At 37.5% G+C, this 23,755-nt stretch overlaps 1 protein-coding gene across 3 annotated transcripts in view; it reads right to left on the reverse strand.

The window, feature by feature from the left end:
* Positions 1–23,755, reverse strand: part of srgap2 (SLIT-ROBO Rho GTPase activating protein 2) — a 96,733-nt gene that overhangs the window by 12,403 nt on the left and 60,575 nt on the right. For all 3 annotated transcript variants that reach the window (XM_081356980.1, XM_081356979.1, XM_081356981.1), the window contains 14 exons: positions 21,288–21,450; positions 16,093–16,155; positions 12,956–13,171; positions 11,340–11,468; positions 9,417–9,638; positions 8,406–8,507; positions 7,516–7,713; positions 5,979–6,063; positions 3,487–3,514; positions 2,976–3,006; positions 1,991–2,051; positions 844–921; positions 606–740; positions 372–477 (listed from right to left, as the gene is read on the reverse strand). In XM_081356980.1, the coding sequence (XP_081213106.1) occupies positions 372–477; positions 606–740; positions 844–921; positions 1,991–2,051; positions 2,976–3,006; positions 3,487–3,514; positions 5,979–6,063; positions 7,516–7,713; positions 8,406–8,507; positions 9,417–9,638; positions 11,340–11,468; positions 12,956–13,171; positions 16,093–16,155; positions 21,288–21,450 (1,617 nt within the window). The remainder of the gene's footprint in view (positions 1–371; positions 478–605; positions 741–843; positions 922–1,990; positions 2,052–2,975; positions 3,007–3,486; positions 3,515–5,978; positions 6,064–7,515; positions 7,714–8,405; positions 8,508–9,416; positions 9,639–11,339; positions 11,469–12,955; positions 13,172–16,092; positions 16,156–21,287; positions 21,451–23,755) is intronic.

Here is a 23,755-nt window from a genome sequence, read left to right on the forward strand (position 1 = left end):
TGCAAACTAATCAGGGGTAAAAAAAAAAAAAAAAAGGGGATCATGCCCCCAAGAAAGCAACTGAAATCCCCTAAATCCCCCTAAAATGTGGATTTACAGTTGATTTTTAGCATGAGGATAAAGGGAAAAACGTACTCTTGACTCTCTCTATATATATATTCAGCATTCATTTTCATTATATGGAAAAGAGCATCTGGGCTGTAAGAAAGTTTGTTTTCCTGGCTGTAAGAAAGTCATACGGGGTTGAAAGGACATGAGTGGGAGTTAATGATTGTCATAGCCCTTGTCTTGAGTTGAAATCAAAGACAACCAAAAGAACAAAATGACTTTAGGGGAAACATGCAGAAAGAGCTTTGATCTGTGGAACTCACTGGCTGAGGAAAGCGAACAGGTATCTCATGATAAGCAGGGTGTTGCTGGGTATTGACAGCAGGACTTTGTGGATGTGGACAGCTCTGTCCTGGAGGTTCTCCATGGCTGGAAAAAACAACATGAACAAGACATGAGTTCATTTAGGACAAAAGCTCCTCCATTGCCTAATCTGGTAAGCCTGGTCTGCGGTACGCACGTGTACTGTGGGTGTAGGAAATAAAGCGGACACTCACAGACACAGGACATTAGGTCATGGAAGACTTCCTTAGGAAAGAGGGCGTTATCCAGGCCTCTGAAGTAGAGCTTTAACACTCCAGCGATGGAGTCCATATCGTGATCATTCTGGTCCCCAGCCAGCGGATCCTCACCTGGGACACAATGATGGAGAAGACAGTGACCCATTAAATAATAGAAGTTTGATTTGAAATAGACAAACGAAGCCTCAGCATGTGACAGTACGGATAGACTCACCTCTCTCAAAGGCGTTCTTAATGTCATTGACTTCCACCTGGGAGCCAGACACCCTGAATATCCCCTCGTGATGGAGACCTGTACAGACACAGACATGACGTTATGGACACAGAATAGACAGGAAGTCCTGTGTTGGTTTACTCAACCTGACGTGTTTGTTCTTCATAGTAGACACTGATATAATCTTAAAATTGAAGCTGACCCTACAGCACAATGGCAAGAAAAAAAAAGTGTTGAGTTGAGAGTCTGAATTGAACTTGATTGGATAAAAAAATTAAAAAATAATAATATATAGTAATTAGTTATTTTAATTAGAAAAAGTAAATAGTAATTATAAATTATTACAAATCAATGATTATTATAAATAAATAATTATAAATCATTTCTATTGTGTTTTAAAATAATAAACACATCATGACAAAAGTAGCCTGATTCACAAACTAATGACTCTTATGAGCCAGTTTTTCTTTTAAATGAATCACTTTAAGAGACGCAAGTTATTGTTTATGATGAATTACTACGGAATAAGTCAACATGGTTACTGAAGTATCTGACTAATTTGTGTACATGACAACTTAAAAACACTTAAAGACACACACTCCAAAAAGACAGGGTTACCACAACATTTGACCAATGAGTATCCATAAGATTTTCCAGTCATTCAAAGATTGTTTTTAAAATACCATTTTATAAAATCAAAAGTCATTTCTAACCAGTTAAATATTTTAAGCAGACCATAACCAGAAAAATGTATATTCACTAGAGACTTTTCCATGGATTTATTCACTTCAATTACTTTTCCAGGTCTGCAAATCAGTTTAAAAATTCCCTTGATATTTCCATGACATTGGGAACCCTGGTAATAAACGGTATAAGAATTATTATTATTTTTAATATGTTAAAAAATAGCATTATCTTGTTTAGTTTTAATTAGGAAGAAATAACAATGAATCCTCTGATGCCAAAAAAAGAAAAACACTGGATAGTGCAAAAGGAATGGAAGAGGTATATACTGAAAATAAATGAAGTGGAACAGAACACTTGGTTTATTTCATCAGGTAAAGTCCAGAGAGCGACACAGCAATAGTGCTTTTGGCAAGAAAATGAAAGTGAGAGAGAGAGAGAGAGAGAGAGAGAGAGAGCTCACCGTGTCGACTGATGAAGCGAATACAACTCTCCACCATCAGGGGAATGATTTGGCTGGACTCCTAAGAGAAGGAAAGAAGGAAATAAAAAATAGAAAGTAAAATATGAGGGAGAAAATATGCAGGTCTGTTCAGATGATTCTGGGGGAAGGGTGGATGGGGGGGGACCTTTCTGAACAAGGGTCTCTGTTCCTCGGCACAGGACTCAAATAATAATAATATTTGCAAAAGGAGGCAAGCATCAAACAGAATTTAGAAGGGATGAATAAGCAGCACAGTTTGAGCCATGGGGGAATGGGGCAACGGTTGCTAGGAGACAGCTTCTCGCCACAGCTTCCTTTTGTTTATTTGGGTGAACAGGAAACGGCTAAGCGAAGCGGAATTTGGGCCACGTCTGGCCTGAACTACTCCTCGGAGATCACGCTCATATACTTGCTTACATGAATATAAAGCATTGCAGGGCTTTTTTGTATACATTTTTAACTATAAATCTTATGCTAATCAAATCATTTGACTTCTAACCACAGAAGATCGCTCTTATATCATTATCCTTCACTAGAGGGCGACATGGACATTAGGTTGGTCAAATGAGGGGATGCAGTGGGTCCTTTTGTTCGTTCACCCATACTGTAAGTTGGTAAACTCCTGTAGGGTTTAGGTAGTAGGACCTGTATGCTAAATTTATCACACTGGCCCGGTTTACAAATTTATCCCACTGCCACGAGCACAATGATTGCGGGGTGGCGCAGGCATATTACTGTTATATTACTTATCTTAAAGACATGCATTAAACAAAATGTACACATTTACAGCAAATTATCACATGGAAGTGTATACATAATTATACAGATACACATCTGAGTAGGGTTAGGAATGTTTTGTCTCGCACAGTATATGCATTTCAATAACAATAATTATTATTAATTAATTACAAAAAAATCACAATGCATCAGTTAATCCATTCTACCAGCCAGTGATGATAAATACCTGTTTCCGCAGAGTGGAGTTCCTCCTTCCGCTGATGGACACGAGAAAGCAGGGGAGAGAGAGAGAGAGATAGAGAGAGAAAGAGAAGTTCTGTCATTACGATGGATCATTTTCCCTCAAACTGCTCTAATTTTCCTCCGCATTCACTTCATAACCTGCCTGTGGCCATTAGACCAGTAGAAATGACCCGCCTGAGAAAGATCCTATTTTAATACACTGGATTTAAACAAACACACAGGCAGGCTTTCATTAGTTTTTGTTGTGAAAGCACTTGTTTTGTGTCTATTCTGTGAACTCTTGTTTAAAGGTCCGTTCCCATTTCCGTACTCCATTATAACTGGAGAGTAAATCACCTTCCCCTGGCCTCAATAAATAAATCAGCAGATGTGAATAAAAGATGATTATGTCTAGACAAGATATTCATCTATAAATGGCCTTGAAACATCTGCATGTGTGCTAAATCATTTCTTTGGGAAACTCATTTTGTTTGTGGGTTTCCCACAGCACTCACCTGGCGAGGCAGTAGTCGGTCTTCTGACCTGAAGGTAGAGATAAAAAAAAAGGAAAAGAGAGAAGAAAACCGTTAGAAGGAGGCTGAATGTGTGAGGAAGAGGCCACAGCTGGAAATGGTTTCCTATGGGAATAAAAAACTCATCCCGCTTCTTGTCTGTGCTGTAACAGAGGAACTTCCTGTGGGACGTGACCCTATATCCACATATTCCCCTCCAAACACATTCAGCGACATCACAGTGCTTTTTTCCACAAGTAGTTTGACTCAGCAAATGACAAACGTGCAATAGACATCAATGAGCTAATCTTCTAAACCACTTTGTTTCCCTCAATCTGTGCTAGAACACCCTTGTCAGTTCACTGAGTAACAGCTGGGGATGCACACACTGTACCCGCACCATTTCACACCGAAGGCCGGATTTGAAAAAATGAGTAAGACAGCCTGTGAATAACTAAGATATTTTAAATGTAATCAACAAATTTAATAAACGATTACATTACTTGAAATCTTTCAGTGGAGGACGATCCTGGTGCTAACTGCAAAACTCATTGCTATAATGCTGGAGTCGATTATCAGTAATGATTAATATTGTATATTTAATTATACATGCCATTTCCTATAAAATGTTCCATTTAGTTTAAAATTGCATCTAATGCATCTTAAACACATTTCATCTAAATAACACTGTTAAATGTTATCTTTAGAAAATCTTAAAATGAATATTTTTTTCATATTGTACATTATAATGTCGAAGACCAAATCAGCATATTAGGATGATCTCTGAAGGATCATGTGACACTGAAGACTGGAGTAATGGCTGCTGAAAATAGAAAATAGAAAACGGTTCTTTTAAACTGTAATCAAATTGTTTCACTATATTATGATTTTTCTGTATTTCAGCTTTGGTGAGCATAAGAGAGAGAAAAAAAAACTTACTGACCCCAAACTTTTGAACAGAAGTGCTATTATCAGGCCAAAATGTTCATATCAGCACTGGAATTGATAGAACTGTGCAAGTTCCAATTGGGGAAGAAAGTTAATATATTTATTAGAATAATGTACAAAATTATTACTTCATATCAAAATGATTAAATCATCTTTCTGACTGCACTAGTCTCTGCTAGCGCTGGTTATTCCTCGATAGAGTAATCAACACCATTACTCTATCCATCATGCATAATTATCGCTTTGTTATCATCAGTGCCATCAGTCTGATTCTCTCAGTTTCATTTCCTGTTAACTGGCTGTCCTAACTGACTGGCTGACAGTTCTGTTCAGTCTGGAGGAATGAACGTGGGAGGTACATCAGAGTGAAAAACACTCCAGGAAATCCCCGCTGTGCTCTTCTCTCTTCAGATTTATTTTCTCGGCCTTGTAGCATGGCACATGATCTTTGACCTCCACCATCAAGGCCTGCCAGTAAGCAAGTGGATAAGATCATGCTATGGTCCAGAGGACAGTACTGGGCGGCACTGGCCTGTTAAAGCTTCAGGCTCTTATGAGACTGACGACATCTGTACCATTCTCAAGCTAACATACACACGGTCAGCTCAGTACCATCTCTGCCTGACACTGCAACATCCCACACATGTGTATTACCCTATCCTACCCATCATTTTTTTTATTTTTTTTTTATTTGATTTGTCAAGAATTGTTAGAACAGTGCTACAGTATTAGTCCAAGAGCCCATTATTCACTCAAATGATTCATTTAAAAAATGTACTCATTCAAGAACGAAACACAATGACTTTCTTTATGAGTGAGTCAGTTGAATCATTCGCTCAACTGATTTATTCAAAAACACTGCTTTACTTCGGTATAAAAAAAGTGACTAGGTATGTTTACATGCACTAATTTTCATCCAATCCAATTTCAGATTCTGAAAGTTCTTTTTATATGACCCCTAAACCTTTCAATATGATTCACATATGATTCACGCAGTCGCTGCATTCAGAACCACTGTGATAATCCCACCAAAGCTACATAGAGTATAATTGTCATTTTTTTCCTTGATGACGTAAAAAGATAACTGACATGTGACGCGTCAGAAGAGCTATTTTAGCACGTAAAAAATGTATGTAGAGATATGCATTGCGGCACTGTGCATATGCCCAAGGTATTTTTGAATCGGACTAAGAAAATAGTTGGATTCAGGCATTCACATGCTTGTTTATTTTTCAGGTCTACACCATCCAATCCAATTGAAAATTCAATCTCAGTCGGATCGATTGAGGTGTTTACATGAAACATTTTCAGTCTGATTGAGTCATCAACCTGATTACTAACTGATTATTTGTCACACTGAATCATTTTCACAACCAGTTCGTTCAAAACACTGATTCATTAAGGAACAAAACAACACTACTTCTCAAAGTGTTGCTTATTGAACTGCTGTATAAAAGCAATATTACACCCACAAGATTTTATAACTAGTTTTTTCCAATTGAGTCCCCAAACACACATGCACACGTCACTCGAGAAAGATTACTCACTTTCTCCCAGAGTCTTTTGGATCAGTTCATGTTTAGCCTGTAGTTTGGTGATGAGGTTCCTGCCCTCCAGAAACTCCTTCAGTTTCTGAAACAGTAAATATAAAACATTTAGATCTAGCACAACTGCAAGATCATCTCAACACTTATGAACAAACACTGTTGAGAAATTTCATTTGGATAGCTATTAAGTGAGCAGTACAATCAATCATCCTTCCTTTTCTCGACTTTCTGGCAAAGAATCCTTCCTCCACCCATTTCAATTTGCTGTGTAGTGTTGAGACTATACATCTTGTTGGCATAAACATTAATTTCATATCCACTGGAGCACAGGGAGACACTGGATCTATGTGCTCTAATAGCTTATGGCTCTTTGGGGGCGAGAACCCTGACCTGATGGAAACCTGACAGCGGAGAGACAGATAGAGGGTTCAGGAGACTGATGGAGAGAAACCTGAACTGTGGAGCGAATGGGTGGGTGGACAGATGCTTACAATTTCATCATTCATATATCACAGCCATACCAGCATAACAGTCATGCAGACGCAGGAAGGATAGCCAAGACATGGAGCCATGCTCTAGTGCTTTTGGCAGAGAAATAGACGAACTGAATGTACACAGGGAATTAAAGAGAAAGAGGAGAAACGAAGATGTGTAGGGGAAGAAAACATCAGGTTATGACCTGATGAAGGGGATGTGCTAAAACAGCCTGTACAACATCAAGTGACAAAACCAAACCTCTGCTTGCTAATCTTGTGCCTTCATTGATCATACTGATAATATTCATTGATTTTCATATTAGACCAGAGTGAATGGAATTTTTCAAAGCAGGTTTATTTCAGAAAAACAATTTATGTATAGACACAAACAATCATTTTTGTTCAGTTATATACTGTATATACATACACAGTTTGATTGAAAAATATAATAAAATAAATAATATATAATATTATAGAATTAGATGTTTGAAACTATCATTCAAAAATTATACTACAAGAAAGAAGAATTAATTTAGTATTTATTTTTTAAAAAAAAAATTAAATCTTAAAATCTCATAGTTACCGAGACACATTCATGTTGACAACGTGTTACCCCAATCATCCCTATAAACTCGCCCCAAGGTGTTTTTTGTGGCTCCCAGGGCATTGCTATCTGACTGAAACAGCATTCTGGGTATTTTGACAAATCTGTCTAAAGAACAAATACCTCTGTAATGTTATTTGTTGAGAATTTCAATGCAACATTGTTTCTTGTTTCAAGGACAGATCAATGAAGAGCATTCATCTGCAGCAGTCTCCTCTAATTGCTGTCTTCTTAATCAAAGGCTTCTTAAAAGACTCTGATAGAGAAGAAAGGACATTAAGCTGTATCTCAAACATTCAATTACTTATCTCTCCTCTCCTCACTCTTCCTTTCCCATTTCTCTTTTCTCCTTCTATGCTCTCAGCAACAGATTTCCCATCGTTCAATCCACCATACCCTTTCTTCAACCGTGTGACCTAATATTTAACTAGTTTCTCTCCCTCTCCATCTCATTTACCGTGAAGTAGAACTGTTCTGTCTCCTGCTGGTTGGCTCGTCTCTTGGCTAGGCTGGGTTTGCTCATGAAAGACTCAGACACAGTGGACTTGACTGACTCCATTGAGTTACTGTGGTGAAAACAGTCAGTCACATCAAAGTCCTCAATGGTCACCATGTCCTGGATGGTCTGTAGAGTGGCCTCCATCGTCTTCTTCACCTATTTCAAACAGAATATGTGAGCGAAACAGCAATTTCTCCAGCTGTAATCAAGACATCAAGACATTTCATTTCCTACACAATAGTGCACTGCATTAAATAATGTTTGATTGGTAATTTTGTTTTTTCATTAAAAATATCAAAAAATCCAAAAAAATAAGAAATATGTACTTGAGGAGCAAAATTTAAGATATTGAGACGTTTTACCCCACTGGCTAATTGGTTTTTGTATTATTTATGAGCATAAACCTCACTAGATTTTAGCAGATTATTATTTTAAAACAAGAAAAAAGAACATTTGAAATAAGACTAATAAACTTAAAATAACACAATTTTAAGTAAATTTGTTGTAAGACTCTCATAAATATGTTTAATGGAAGACAATTCCAAAATGCTGATTAAGTAAATAATTTTTTCCAGTGCAAGAGAAACTAACATTCGGTGTTTGGTTTCTTAAATATCACAAAAGTCTGTGTACAGACAGTATAGAAATCTGTGGATTAAAGAGTAAAAATGTGTAGATGTGTACACAACTCTTGAAGAGATGATTACAGTTGAATCTCAATGAGTACAAATGTATAAACCTTGTAAGTTTGCATATGTATGTAGGCATGTGTTTTTCAGTGCCTATATTTTAGTGACAGTATGTATATGAGTATGCTTCTTGTATTTATTTGGCCATATGTACATCACCTCTTCATTCTCTATCTTCAGTGTGGACAGGCGGGACAGTAGCTGCTGGCATCTCTGGATCAGCTCAACCTGCACAGGCTGCTGGGCACACATATGTCCCACCTGACGGAGAAAGAGAGAAGAAAGAGCTTGAGAAACACAGAATGAAGAGGAACTGAAGCAAGCCTCTATCTGCCGCTCTCGCTCGCTCTCTTTCACGATCTCTCTCTTTCCCCCCTAACAGCTGGGGAACATCTTGCTCACTTCGGTCCACCTTCTCCCTAAGGGTTGAACACAAGATAGGGTGCATGTGCACTGGGGAAAACCAGCTGCTCTGTTCATCACAGACATACAAACATCCAGGACCCTGATGCAAGGTCAGCTAAAAACAAAAAAAACAGCATCTTAAAGCTCAACACAGCAGTTGTTGAATCAACTGTTGATTGATTTAATAAGGAAAAATCTAGTCCAATTAAAAACGTTAACTTTTAGGAGAGCTGTAGTGTGTAATTTTTTCAATGTTAAGATTCTTCCTCTTATCCCAGTTTAATATTCACACTGTGTTCACCCAACCCTGACAAGTCTAATGACAATATATAATAATACAGCGCTAAAGCAACAAAGGTCTCTCAGCAGGCATGTCTGTCACTGTGTGTGCAACACCTGATTGAGAAATGCTTCATTCCTCTAGAGGTGTCTGGGTTTGTTTGGACATGCAAGACAGTCTTGCAAGAGTCTCATGTAACAGAAGGACACATCCTCTCAGAGAGACAACGCTGATCGTTGATATTTAGCAGAGCAGATATCTTTATATCATCCAGATTTCTGATACAGTATATTGGAGCAAAAGCATTTGGCAACAGTAAAGCTGCACTCACTTGCTTAAGAATGTCTGTGTCATTGTTTACACACAGTGCGACTCTGCTGTTGGTTTGCTGCTTGGGGCATGAAAATAATTACCACCTCTGAATATTCCATTACTTAATTTCACCAGTGTCATGTCTTAAGCAATAATAAATCACACCAACTGACCATATCACCCATGTGTGACTGGAAATCGAAGCGCATCGGAGGGCAAAAGACGTTGTTGTAGGTCTCCATGAGTCTTTGTTTGTCTGCGTTGGCCTCTAGGTTCTCTACAGCATTTTCGATGGTCTCCAGACCACTGTGCTTGGAAGTCTCAACGTTAAACTCAGCCGAGAGGTAGGTACGCAGTGCACGACTCAGGCTGGCATGGTAGCCTAGGTCACAGCACTGAGAGAGGGGAAGAAAAAAAAGGGCATTTGGTTGGTATTTCAAGCTGCAAATGGAAATGTTGAGAAAGGCAGTTAAATCAAGAGTAAAGCACAACATTTATGCATTTGGCAAAGACTTTCATCCAAAGCAACAAAGTACATTCAAGTGCTTTTTTATTAGTACTAAAAAAAAATAAATAAAAAAAAAAATGAATATTATTACAATTATTATTAATAATAATAATAGTCTGACCTGAACACCCTCTGAGTAAAAAAAAAACACTTTTGGTTATTAACCAGTACATGGTTACAACTTCCATGCTCTGATTGCTTCAGGTGAAAGACCGCTCAGACTAAATCCATCATCCTCACACAGAAAAGAGGATGTCGTGTTGTGTGGGCCCCTGTGTGCCGCAATTGAGGGTAATACGAGGAGGAGATTTCACCACTTTCAGGGTGCCTTGTAAGGAGTTTGATGCTGATGTGGTGGGACAAGTGGGCCCTCTTGCGGTGCTCACACAAGGGGCTGCTATAGGTCTACTTTCAGGGTCACACTTGAAGAAAGAAGCCCGATGTGGCAGCACACTGTCAGAGGGAATTACTACATTGTGGGACACTCTATCCATTGGCTTATTCAGGGCATTACATTTAAATGTCCTTTCAGCCAGGGTTGCACAGGTCATAAAAAAGTACCAGGGTAAAAAAAAAAGTGTGCCGGTTGGCTCTCACATGACCGGAAGCATAATTCTTGATGCTTTATTGCATTTGACATTATCACATTAACTTGTTTCATTCTGTAATTTTTTTTTTATATATCAAATTCAGATGGGTTGTTAGTTATTGTAAAGTTATTTGCACTTTCTGAATTGTGTAATTTGATTACTTAATAATTTAATTCAATGTTTTTGCAAAAATGAAATTATTATTTATTGCAGATTTGCATTGACTTTAGTGCAATCATTTCTTGTGCATTCTGATGCAGTCAAAGAAAAAGAAAATTTGTGTGAGTGCTCTAGTTTCATTTCATCATCTGCTCCAAGCTTGTTAATTTATAATATTTTTCAGGTATTTGTTTAGCATAAGTTTTTAATTACCCCTTACAAACTAGTTCAAAACAGTGTTGTTACTGTTCACGAAAATTTTAAATTATTATTTATTAAAAATTGTTGTCAGTAACTGAAATAAAGCTTAAATAAATTAAATATAAATATTAGATGGACAAACTTAAACTTAAAAAAAACTCAAATTAAAATTAGAAATGTTGTCTTGGCAACTAACTGAAATAAGTTTAAAGGGATGGTTCACCCAAATATTAAGAAATGAGAAACTCATACAGGTTTGGGACAACATGAGGGTGAGTAAATGACGACAGAAGATTCATTTTTGGGTGAACTATCCCTTTAAGTTGAAGTACTAAAATGATTAAAACTGAAATAAAAATGATCTAGATTCTAGAATAATACAAAGCTTCAAAAAAAGGCTAAAGCACATAACAAAATTACTACATTTAAAATGAAAAGTGAAAATGTAACAAAGCTCATTCAAAATATTAATAAAAACTAGAATAGCACATAAATAATGCTAAAATTTTGCTCAAAAAGTTTTTTTTGTATGCAGTACACTTCTTTATAGCAATACACAATAATAACTTAAAGATTTACAAACTGGCTAAAGTGAAGGCTATATTGAAGCTATGGTGATGAGACAAGGGTGGACTTACATCTATGAGGTCAGACAGATCATGGATGTAGTATTTGAAGACGCAGTTGTTGGTGGCCTCCAGAGCAAGAAGGTACTCATTCCTGGCCTTGATGGCTTTCAGCTTGTTCTCAGTGTATTTTGCTTGCCGCTGAGAATAAAAGGTAAAAACAGGAGAATGAGACAACAACAGAAAGGGACAGATTAATTGTGATTGCAGGCTGTTAAGCTCCAAAACAAGCACAATAAAGTACCAAAATCATCATAAAACTAGTTCGAAATTTTGGCCACCAAAGCTCAAGTAATTTTTCACTGATAGTTGTATGTCAATACTTATAAACATCATTGGTTCGCTACTGTTGCGAAACCTGAATATGGGGAAAACATCTATTTAAAAATGTTTGTGTAAAAAATTAAATCATATGCGGTTTGGAACAGCAAGATTGTAGGTAAATAATGACAGACCTCTTATTTTTGAGTGTACAAAACCTTTAAAACTAAAATAAAACATAATATCATGATGGATGGCACCTTGTTTAGCTTCTACTAGCTCTCCCTGAATATGAAAATGTTAGAGCTGCCACCACAAACTACACTACATTTCCATCTGTAAATGCTGCTGGGATGACCACAGGCTCTCCATAGTGGGACGCACATAGAGGAGCTGCTGTTGGTCTTGTGGAAACAGAGGTGGCCCAGGAACAACCCAGCGATGATCCCATCATTCATTCTGTAAGCTGGTGGTACTGGACAGAGATGGTAACCAGAGGACTCCAGAAGAACAAAGACATGGATTGACAACAATATCTGTCCCAGACATGCTAATGCGTGACCCCTGACCGCATGTCATCTCATTACATCATCAAATGACATTCTACAACACAGTGTATACAGTCATGGTGGAGCCATTTATTTTGATGAATTAAACTGCCGTTTAGTGCTAAGGATTACCATATCGAATTGGAAATTTCTGGAATTTGCAGCCTGGAATCTCAGAAATACGAGAGTACAAGATCACTACATCATCCTTTAAACCAATTAAGCCTGGTCTTACCCTAAAATTGTTTATTTTGTGATAATGATTGTGCGTTATACTGTGTGTTGCACTGCTGCTTACAAAATAAATATGTAAATGGGCATGAAAACATCATTTCTGGTCACTGATTTAATTAATTTTATTTCATTTTATTAAAATTATTTCATTTTATTATATTTCATTGACCTGAAAAGACCACTGTTGATCACATATTTGATATGACTGCAGAATGCTGTGATTGACCATTCAAAAATCACGTATTTCATAAGCATAGTATTATTTAGCCATGACAAGCATGGATTGCATATCTGATGCGTGTTATACATTGGATAAACCACTGTCAACAGGTCATTAAAGCTGTCCAGGATCAGGTTTAGGACCCTCAACACCATCTGGCAGTGGTTTCAGCTCCTTTCAGCCCCTCTCTCTCAACTCCCACTCCATCACCTTTCCCATTTCTCTAAAATCCCCCTCCATCTGTTCATTCTTCTTCTGCCCACGTTCACCTTTCCTCCACATTCTCTGCTTAAACTGTACAAGACACTCTGATATCTCCTTTCATTAACCCCTTCTCATTTGAATTCTCTGATCTCGCTGCTTACCTTCTCCTTCATCTTCTCAATCTTCTTGACGGAGCTGCGGCGCACATGTTTCTCCTCGATCTTGATGCTGGTGAGGGAGTCGGGTGAGCGCGGGGTCTGCCTGTCCTCGTGACGGACGTTGCGGCTCATCTGCTTCTCTTCTTGCTTCTCCGCATCTTTCAGCTTGCTCTCGGCGTTGATGCTGTCCATGTTGTACATGTGATAGGTCTTCATCACCTGTGCAGCGAGGAAGAGGAAATGTACATTAAATGTGCATAAAGTTGTAGCATAGACGTAGGGCAAATGCATCATGCTCAGTGATGTATCCCAGCCTACATTTCATGGTGGGGCCAATTTGGTGTTTGAGGTATGGGCTAATTCACATGTCGGTATGGGCCCATTGACAAATCCATTCAGGGCCCATACCTCAAGTTCATTTTGTTCCTACATTGAACACAACATGAAATGTAGGTTGGGATGTAGGTTTAAAAGTGAATAGTTGGATTTTGCAGATAAATATGATGGTAAAGTAAGTATAAATATTTGTCAGACTGCTTTTGCATCTGTGTCGTGGTGGTTTGTTTAAATAAGGATCCTTACAGGTGGTTATGCTCATGAAGGCAGCTTAAAAAGATCAGATTGAAATAGGAAGACATCTGAACTGGTGACCTCTCAGCTTTAACAGCATATAGTTATTCCCAACACAACCGACTCAAATAAATTGCTACGAGGAAAACACAGAGCATAGATTTATTAAAGTAGGTGGACTGCAAACCATGCAGCACTTTGAAGGGGTCATATACAAATACAAATAAATGACTATTTATTCATATTTTATTAAATAAAATTAAAAAACATAACAAATTGCAGATAAAATTATATGACCCCTATAATGAACAGTTAATATGTAAGTCCAAAGTGAGACTGAAAGATTCTTGGCTCTATCATCTGTTGCAAAGATTGAAAGATGCCACCAAGCTTGATAGCTAGTATTCAGCGGATGCTAAATTTAGGAATGGGATTGAAGGGAGGATCTCATTCCAAACTTCTCCTTTGAGAGGAATGTCAAAGAGTGACGCCATTCTTGTGCTTGCAATCGAACACTCTGCCAAGACCAGAGAGATGATACCAAGCCATCACTCCCCGTCTAAAAGAGAGAAAGTTAATGGACTCCATTTCCCTACATTTTCACTGGCTTTCATGAGGGTGTCAGTCTTCATGATGGGCATAATAAATTTAGTAAGCTCTTTGCAGTGTCATCATTAATAGGAAACACTTACAAGAGGAATTTGGCAAACATAGATGTGGGCGGGTCTCAATGGCTTGCTCTTGTAAAGTGCAAAAAAGCGTCAGGCTCTTTTCCCATTCTTGAAGGAATAGTTCACCCAAAAATGTTCCACAGAGGAAAGAAAGTCATACGAGTTTGTAAAGACATGAGGGTGAGTAAATTATGACATAATTGAATTTTTGGGTGAACTACTGAACTAGCCACTGTTGAAAAAAGTGAAGAAACCCATTTCATCATGTTTTTCACTATTTTCAGCCCTATAAGGTTCCTCTTTGGTCCAAAAGGCTGAGATAATCATCATCAGCTTTTCCATTCATTCCTCCCTTTCTTCATATAAAGCACAGATGTCACTAAAAATGGTGCCAGGTTTATTTTCATCATCCTTAACTCTTTAATTAAAGGATCTGCTGACTTTTTATGGAGTATTGAAATGGGTTACAGTCATTTCCCAGGAGACCATGTGTGGATTTGTATGGGGGGAATCCAGTCGCCATTCAATGTAAGCCAATATCACGGGTTCTCCTCCTACCACATTTGAGCTCAGAACACCCCACCCTAAAAACCCCAAACTACTCCTTCCTCCCCCACAAAAATAAGGAATACAGAAATATGTGCAAAGGGCATTTCTAATTTAATTTCTTCTCTCAGTAAAAATAAAAGCCTGAAATCATTAGGATTATTTAGCTGTGCCGCTAATTAAAGACATCTATGTGTGGAACCCCCATGCAACACTGCACTTTGCATCAGAAAGCAGCCTTGATGCACTTGTCTATAACAACATTACTTCGAAATCAACTGAATCTTCCTTGAATTTTCCATGCACATCTGCTAATTTCAGCTCTGCCAGTGAACATGGGTCTCTGTGGTGGTACGGATACTGTAAACGCTAAGTCTATAAAACAGTAATTTACTGCCACAGAGGGTTAAAACAAAGGTTAACTGCCATGAAAGTTTTTTGTTTTTTTGTGTGTGCTAGAATGTAAACACTGAAAAAGTTCATTATAAACTATTTATTATAATATGATATAAATAATTAAGTGGTAACTAATTAAGACTAAATATACAAGTTTACTATTTGATGGTTGAGGAGTATAAAACATACAGCATATCTGGTATATCATAAAATCCTCAAGGATTACAGTCAGTTAAGGGTGGATTCCAGACTTCTGACCCACAACTTTTGCTGTTCATTACCATCTTGAGAGCATCATCACCATTTGGAGTGTCTCATACTCGCTGTGCTCCTCTTTGGCACTGCAAAAGCAATAGATCTGCTTTAGAGTCTCAGGTAGGCTGCAAGCAGTCAACCCACGTGCCAGCAGATTATTCATTGCTGGCTGACACACTGTAATTACTATCATTCACTACTTGTTCATGTCCTTCTGTCTTACTAATGAATTACAGTGACTATCTGGAAAAACATTATTTTGTTCACATGCACACAAACATCCATTTCAAGGCATTAAAACATTAAGAGGTGATTAAATTGTTCCTTTTAGGCCCCTTCAAAAACTACAAATTGGACACAACAACCACACACAGGGGGTACACAGTGACTAAAAGCTATCAAAATGTTTATAACAAGAAGAAAAAGTAACTATAGCCAACCCCTTGCCTCAAAAACACTGATTGGAATACAACCACAAGAGACCAAAATAAGCACTCGACTGAAGCAGAGACTTAATGCCTCATAACTGCAGCAGGCTGATAGAAACAACCAGAGATATTGAGAGAGAGAGAGACAAGGAGGACATAATGTACCGACACTCCGTTTGAAGTTTGAGGTAGAAAGTGATGCAAACAGAAAATGGAACATGGTAACACGCCTCAGACTGAAATTACGCTCAACTAAGCTTTGTTTGTATCTTACCGTGTACAACTCGTTGAGGACCTTCATCAAATCCTCCTGCAGCTGGAGGCCCACCTCTTTACTCTGTAAGAGAAGAAAAAAACATTAGTAAAAGACAAATAGAGGGAGATAATGGTGCAAATCATGATTAACAGTAGTGCCCTGTTCTCTATTACAACTGGCTATCCTTCTTGGGCCTTGAGCCTCGAGGCTGTCACTGTTAGACGGACCGATGAGACGCCTATCTGCCCTCTCAGTAATGGAGGTCAGCACCAGCTTACCCCAAACACATCTAGTTCAATACAGTCCTGCCCAACCCGTCAGAAAATACAGGACCACTGCACACAGGGCCAGATTAATCTTATAGGGCAAATTGGAACATCCAAAGCCTCTTTTTCTAGTTGAATATCATGTTTTAATTTGAATTACATCATATTATGGATTTGCAAACACCAGTGTACATTGTCTTTAAAAGTTATAATCATTTTCTCACCCTCCAGTTGTTCCAAAGTATGATTTTCTTTGACAAAAAAAGAAAAGATTTTCATTTTTGTCCATACAATGAAAGTCAGTGGGGTCCAATGTCGTGTTGAATCCCATTGACTTTTATTTTATGGAAGAAACCATTCTTCAAAATATTATCTTTTGTATTCCACAGAAGAATTAAAGTCACATAGGTTCCGTAACAACATGAGTATGAGTAAATTATTATTTTATTTTTGGGTGAACTATCCCTGCAAGTTAGAAGTGTCACTACTTACAGTTACAGTAGTTCCTCCCACTTGTGCACTTGCATCTAAATGTTATACTGCTGTTAAGTGACATTTAATTTCAGTTAAATGTCAATCAATTTACATTAATTGTGAATTTGGTGAGACTTCCTCTCAGAGACTGTAGAATAAAGAGGCCTGGTAAACTCTGTGTGAGATGGAAATGGTGGTTTGCCGTTCTGGTGGTTGCTGTGTCTTGTAAGAGGAAGTAAGGAAACGAAGGCACAGCATGACATGAAAATGAAGTGCTTGCAAGTTCAAGTCCAAACTTCAATCGCTGTGGGCTGATAACTCGAAAGCCGGCCAAGAAGATGTCTAGCATTTGAGGGCTCTTATTACTCCTTCCCTTTTCCCTACATTGACAATTTTGTGGGATTTTCCTGTTTTTGAAGGTCTGAACGAGGGTTCATGGGTGTTTTTGGACAGATGTCAATCAGCCCTTGAGGATGAGAAGTGGTGGAAATGATGGAAGAGAAAGGAAATATGTGACTGAAAGGAGATGAAGTGTGTGCATGGTCCTAAAAGACAGAAGGGGGAAGTAAAGGGTGAAAGTGATCTGAGAAATTATTCACAAACAGTCAATCTGTCATTTTTCACAAACAGTGAATGTGCAGTCACACAGCTCCTTCCTGTTGATGAACAGACTGGAGTTAATTTTAACCCTTTGAAAACTGAGATGAATGAGTAGGCTGTGGGGAGGCGTCCCGCAGGATATCTCCTTTGGGTAGTCATTTATAATGAAGGTCTGATGTGTTGTATTTGGAGACAGTGGACTGAGTAATGTGAATGCACAGGAACACCCAGATTCAGAGCAGTGACTGTCTGGAGATGCTCACCGCACCTCTCTAAGCATCTTTGAAGTCTATCAAACATAAAATAATGAATAATGATCATAATAAAAATAAAATATACAAATATATATATATATATATACAAATATATATTATATATATTATATATTATTATAATATATATTAACTTATAATAATTTATACATAATAATTTAATATAATATTATTAAATATAAATCAATTAGTCATACATACTATAATATATAATATAATATAATTTATGTAATAAATATTAACTTTATCTTATTATTGTGTTTTTATTATCACTATAACTATTTTATTCTTTTATTTTATTTGTGGTAAAAGATGCCCTAAAAAAAATAGTATTTATTGTATTAAGGTATAGAAAGAGCAAACGATAAATCTAGATTATTTTTGGCATGTGATGGCACATGAATAAAGCAGTATGGGACAATATTTCATTGCCTTAGAACAAAAAAAGTTCATCTATTCGTCGATGGGGATCGAAGACAGAGGGAGAAAAAACTTTTTGCTAATCTTTTCTTAATTCACAAGTACACATAATTAGCAACCATAATCTCAATGGGCAAACACACACAGACATACAAGCGGGTATCCGATTTATTCATAAACCCCAAAACAACACAAGTCCACTCAAGCCGTTGATGGCTGGTGTAATAATTAGGTGTAATAACATAATTGGAAACAAACTCCAGTGAACAGACCTAAAAATAACTCCAAACAAACATTAAAATTCTTTATTTATGAGAATGTTGTCCCATTACATTTTCCTATCATGTGTAAGTGTTTAATCTGAAGGTGTGGGAGATAGTTCAGAAGCATATGGTCTCCCCAGTTGACGTCTATAAGCTCATTTGTTCTTACAGACCTGCTGGGGGAAACGCATGCATTGGCATTGCTGGCTCCTGTCTGCTCTGTTGGTTGTCAGACGACTAGTCAAACATCCCGTGACACATGCCTATTCAGATCAGTTTAATAAGGAGCATTTGATGGACTTATTCAGTCTGCTCTTTCTATTAGGATTGTTGGGTCTAGGGCTAGGCTATACTCCTCTCCATTTTTCCTTACTCTCTCTTGCTCAGTTGCTCACAGACACACATAACACTTCCCCTCTAAGCAGCATAACACCGCTGTGGTGAAATGGATCTTCAGGAGTGCGGTCGGACCAGGCAGAGCTGCCTTCCTCCATCTGCTAGGAGACGCACTCCAAAGACAACACACAAAAAGAACCCCAAAAATGGGAGTAAACTATTGATTTTCCATGAAGAGCTCTATAAATCTATTGGGCAACAGGGGAGAGACTCTGGGACGGGAGGACATGGATTTATGAGCCTTAATGACAGGATGCACTTGTTAAACGAAAAAGATCACACATCTGTCCGTAAGCCTGGCAGGAGATTGGTTTTGGTTCTGCACAAATCTGTCACAGAAACATCAATTCGGGGTGTTTGTGAGGGGATTGGTTTACTGGCACTCAACATCAGTCACAAGTCAAAGGATTGTTCCTATCAACAGCGCCTAGTCTACAGAAACGCCAATATTCCACAGTTCAGTGACTTTTCCTAATAAAGAAAAATAACTCAACTTTCATGCACAAAGACAATATATTCACAAAGTAAATGAGAACATGAAATTAAGAAAAAAAATGATTGTCAGTAGATATCTGTTTTTAATAAATACATATATGCATTTATACATATATGCATGTGTATTTTTGTCATAGTTTCTTTAGCAGTGCAATTTGTAATGGCAACACTAGTGGCACTAAATGAGTTTCCAAAGAACTTTACCAAACACCAGTATTAAAATTCTGGCTGATACAGATAAGCCATTAATTATTTTCATGTTATGGTCGATAACAAATGGATGGTCAATATTAGAATTAATTATTTTCATGTTATGGTCGATAACCAATGAATGGTCAATATTAGAATTCTACACACTTTTGTCTAATAAATTCATTAAAATTAAAACATTAAAAATTAAAGTCAAGTATTTTAAATGTTACAAGTGAATATGGATGGATGAATTTTTAATGTCTAATATTACCATTATGGTACCGATATATTGTGGATCTCCATTATTTGCCACCAGATTACTAATGGTAGAAAATGGTACAATCTATGTATACAATCTATCTAGTTAATTAAACTAACTTTACCAATGACATATCACATTATATTATCTGAGCTAAAAGTAGTCAAATCAAATTGCACTACGTTTCTGATCAGGCATTGAGGAAGAGGACAGGATTCATCCAAAACTTCACTGCCATACTTCTCCTTCTACACTTCTGAGTTTTTTCCTATATTGTGTGTCTGCTCTTGTGGTTCAATAAAGTCGTAAACCTCCTCCGGACACGGCTCCCTTGACAGCATTTGCATTTAGAGTGCAGAATTTCTCCAGCATGTCACAGAGCTTTTAAGACAGGTGGGAAGTGTGCAGCACTAGGACGTAGGGTAAGTCCAATCGCACTTCAGCGATTCCCAGGAAGCCTCCAGAGAGAGGCCGACTGGGAGCGTTCAATTAAAGACCTGTTTTTCCTGCAGCATGGAGGGCCGGGTGAGCTAAACTACAGGAGAGAGAGAGATGAGATGAATGTTGATAGGGAGGCTCATCTCTCTCTCATGGGAACTGAGTAACAGACAGAGAGACAGCGGGGGAGAAAGAAGTGCTGATTGGGGTCTGAGAGACTCTTGCCGCAAGTTATATTGGGGGGAAAATTATTTAAAAAAAATGAATCAAGTATTTTCTCCCTCTTGATTTGAAATTTTTAGAAAGGCTTAGAGCACAAATTTGTATTGAACCTTAAATCACACATAGTTGAGACCAAGAGGTCTTATCAAATGGACATCATTCAAAATTAGCTTCTCAACCCCTTCTGATAAAGTAACAAAATTCCCTGCTCAACTGATGGGCTGATAGGACATCTCTAAACTATGCTTATTTTAAGGAGATTACCTGTGGAGGTTCCCTCATCTTCTCACTAAACAAGGCTAGATTTGACCATAAATGACTCTGTGAAACGGATTCACCTGGACAACCAATGAAGACAGGAAATGTGTGGATCAGAAAGCATCTCTTTCACAGCTCTGGGTCTAGATAGTGAACATTCTTGCCTGTCTAACCAGTCTAGACAAGCCAAGAAGAATGAGACACCAAAGGCTGAAATGCTCTCTCACATCTATCAACTTCCCCTGACTGACAGGATACAGAATTTTAGCTGGAGATTTTAGACTATAATCATCTCAATATCAGTTTTAAGGAGCAGAAGAACACATAAGAATCCACAGAAAATTGTTATGAACCATATGGTTCTAAAGCCCTAATATAAATATCAATAAATATAAAATACATTCATACAACTGTTTGATGAATAAAAATGTTGCATGTAATACAGGATCTGTTATATCTTCTTGAAACTAGCATTAATTGTAATTATTCACCCCTTAATCCCACTTAGTGCACTCTTTTTAAAGGAGAAAAAAAGTCAGTGAGGAGAAAGAGATTATTGATTGAACTGAAAGAGAAATAAAAAATGAAGCATCAAGCTCAGTGACCAACACTGTGGCTTTAATAGAGGAATCGACTGGTCTGTAAAGACAAATGTCACCTTTTTGAAGAGGCGTCCTGAGTCCTCGCTGATCTGGGCGAAGCGTGGGATGATGTTGTTGAGGTATAGATCACTGAGAGTGGCGTGGTCTCGACTCTCTCTCTTCACCTGAGTCAAGAGAAGGTTCCAGCAGTTGACTGGAGACAAGACATTCTGCTCTTTCCTGCAAAGAAAAACAAACATATTTATTATCATTTATCATAGAGGAGAGAGAGCAGCAAGATCAGCTGAGACAAGCTGTTATTAAATAAATAAAAATACATTTGATAAGGTGATTTATTATATTATGTAGTAGTTGCAAATATTTTCTCCGACAACAATTCAATTATGACACATAATCAAACGGCATCAAAGAAACCATAATTTAAACAACCAAATGATTCAGGCAAATAAGATTCAAAATGTTTAATAAAATAACTAAATACTTCATTTTAAAATAATCAAGGCATGTCTTCCACACATTTTAATATTGAAAAGATGACTTCTGTAAACATTGAGTAATGATGATAATGAAAAGCTGAATCACTGAAATGGTCGATGCATCGTAAAAAAACAACAACAACAACAACAACAACAACAACAACAACAACAAAAAGGAAAATAATTAAACTTAGAAACAAAAGTTTAGTTTAAATAAAAGAGACACTATTAAAATATCTATTGAAACAGCAGGAAACTGGAAACTTTCCACTGGAAACTTAATTGCCAAAAAATAAAAATCATATATACTGCTCATTTGCATAAAGTCGCACTTGGGTCATTCAAACTGCCAAATGATTTCGAAAATGAATAACTACAGGTCACTTTGTCGCTGGTCACAGCCCTTGAGACTTACACATCATCATCACAGATAAATCTGGTCAAAAAACCCTGTGAACGATGTCTAATCAGGAATGTGCCCTTGATGTTAAAAGTTACTCTGTCCTGCTATGGTTAAGAAGGGTACATATGCGTATAGATCTGTCCTGATAAACCTGTTTGCCATCTGTGTGGAGGTAACTCGTGGACTAAAACACCAAAGGATGTCATGTCAAAGAGGAATTCTGCTAAGCCCTGCGGTTATTCCAGGCATATGCTGGAGGGATGGACCCAGCGGTCTGTTCATGCCAGAGGAGACAGCTGATGCTGATTGTCCCGTAGAAGCCCATGAGGTGGGGCCCGTTCCCTGCTGCCAAAATGCCTCTGAATGGGTGGGGCAAAACCTGCAGTTTCTTCAGACCAGACAGTATGAAGAGAGAGATGAAACGAGAAAGACTGCATCTAAAGAGCTCGCAGAAAGCATCCGGATGGCTGTTAATGTTTTACAGACTGTCTGTTTACAAAGGAACAGCTAACACATGACCTTGGTCCTGCTGTTAACTCGAGCGCTGAGCATCTGTGACAACTAAAACGATCTAACCCCCATTCATCACATCTAACCAAACAACCAGCAACTTTGTCCATCAGCATTATGCAACCGTGTAGATTTAAGGGCTAAACAACTTGTGACCTGCAAGGGCAAAAGTGTTGAGGCATTTTAGAAACACTGCATTTATAAAAACACTTCCTCGGGGTGGATTAAACAGATACTGTATAATGACACTATACTACCGTTTAAAAGTTTGAGCTCAGATTTCTTTTCTTTTTTTTTCTCTTTTTTTATATATTATATTTATTGCAGCATTTTCAGATTTTCAAACAAATAGACAATACAATCACAGGACAGGACCAAACACAACTACACATCAAAAAAAAAAAAAAAAAAAAAAAAAACTCCTTCAATTAGATTCAAGTTTGCAGATAACCACATCACCAGGCACAGGCAAGGAAGGTCAGAACAGATTTTTGCCTAGTGTGACATTATAGACCAGATGAGATATACATAGGTATCTTTACATTGAAGACAGAGTTCAACGGAAATGACAAAATCCTAATAAAAAAATAAACAAATAGAAATACATTTTAAATAGCCTAAAATGTAGTAGAAAAACATTTTAAATAGCCTAGTCACTATTGATTTTTAACAAGTGATTGAAAAGTGGCCTCCAAGAGGCTTCAAACTTATCTGAATTTTCAGAAATACTATATCTAAGTCTTTCCACATGCAGAGTGGAGGAAAGTTCTAACAACCAAATCCTGAATAGTGGCTTCGAATTTTTCTTCCACATGCAGAGTAGGGCTGAACGATATGGACAAAATTTCATATCTCGATTTTCATGCCAGATATCTCGATATCGATACAATACGATATGACTACGTAAGTACTAAAAAAACAATACATTAGAGTTTGTAAAATACACACTGATGTCTATGGAAGAGGTAATAATAATCCTTTCCATTATAATTCGACACGTTTCATTCATATCAGATACACATTGTGTAAGTAACTTCAATGTTTACTCTATTCTATTCCCAGTTCACCAGCCACTTACTTTTAAGTATTTCGGGAGAAGTGGATGAATTCACGTGTTGTAAACATAGAGGTTGTA

The sequence above is a fragment of the Scardinius erythrophthalmus genome (assembly GCF_964197995.2).
Source record: "Scardinius erythrophthalmus genome assembly, chromosome: 25".
NCBI classification, from domain to species: Eukaryota; Metazoa; Chordata; class Actinopteri; order Cypriniformes; family Leuciscidae; genus Scardinius; species Scardinius erythrophthalmus.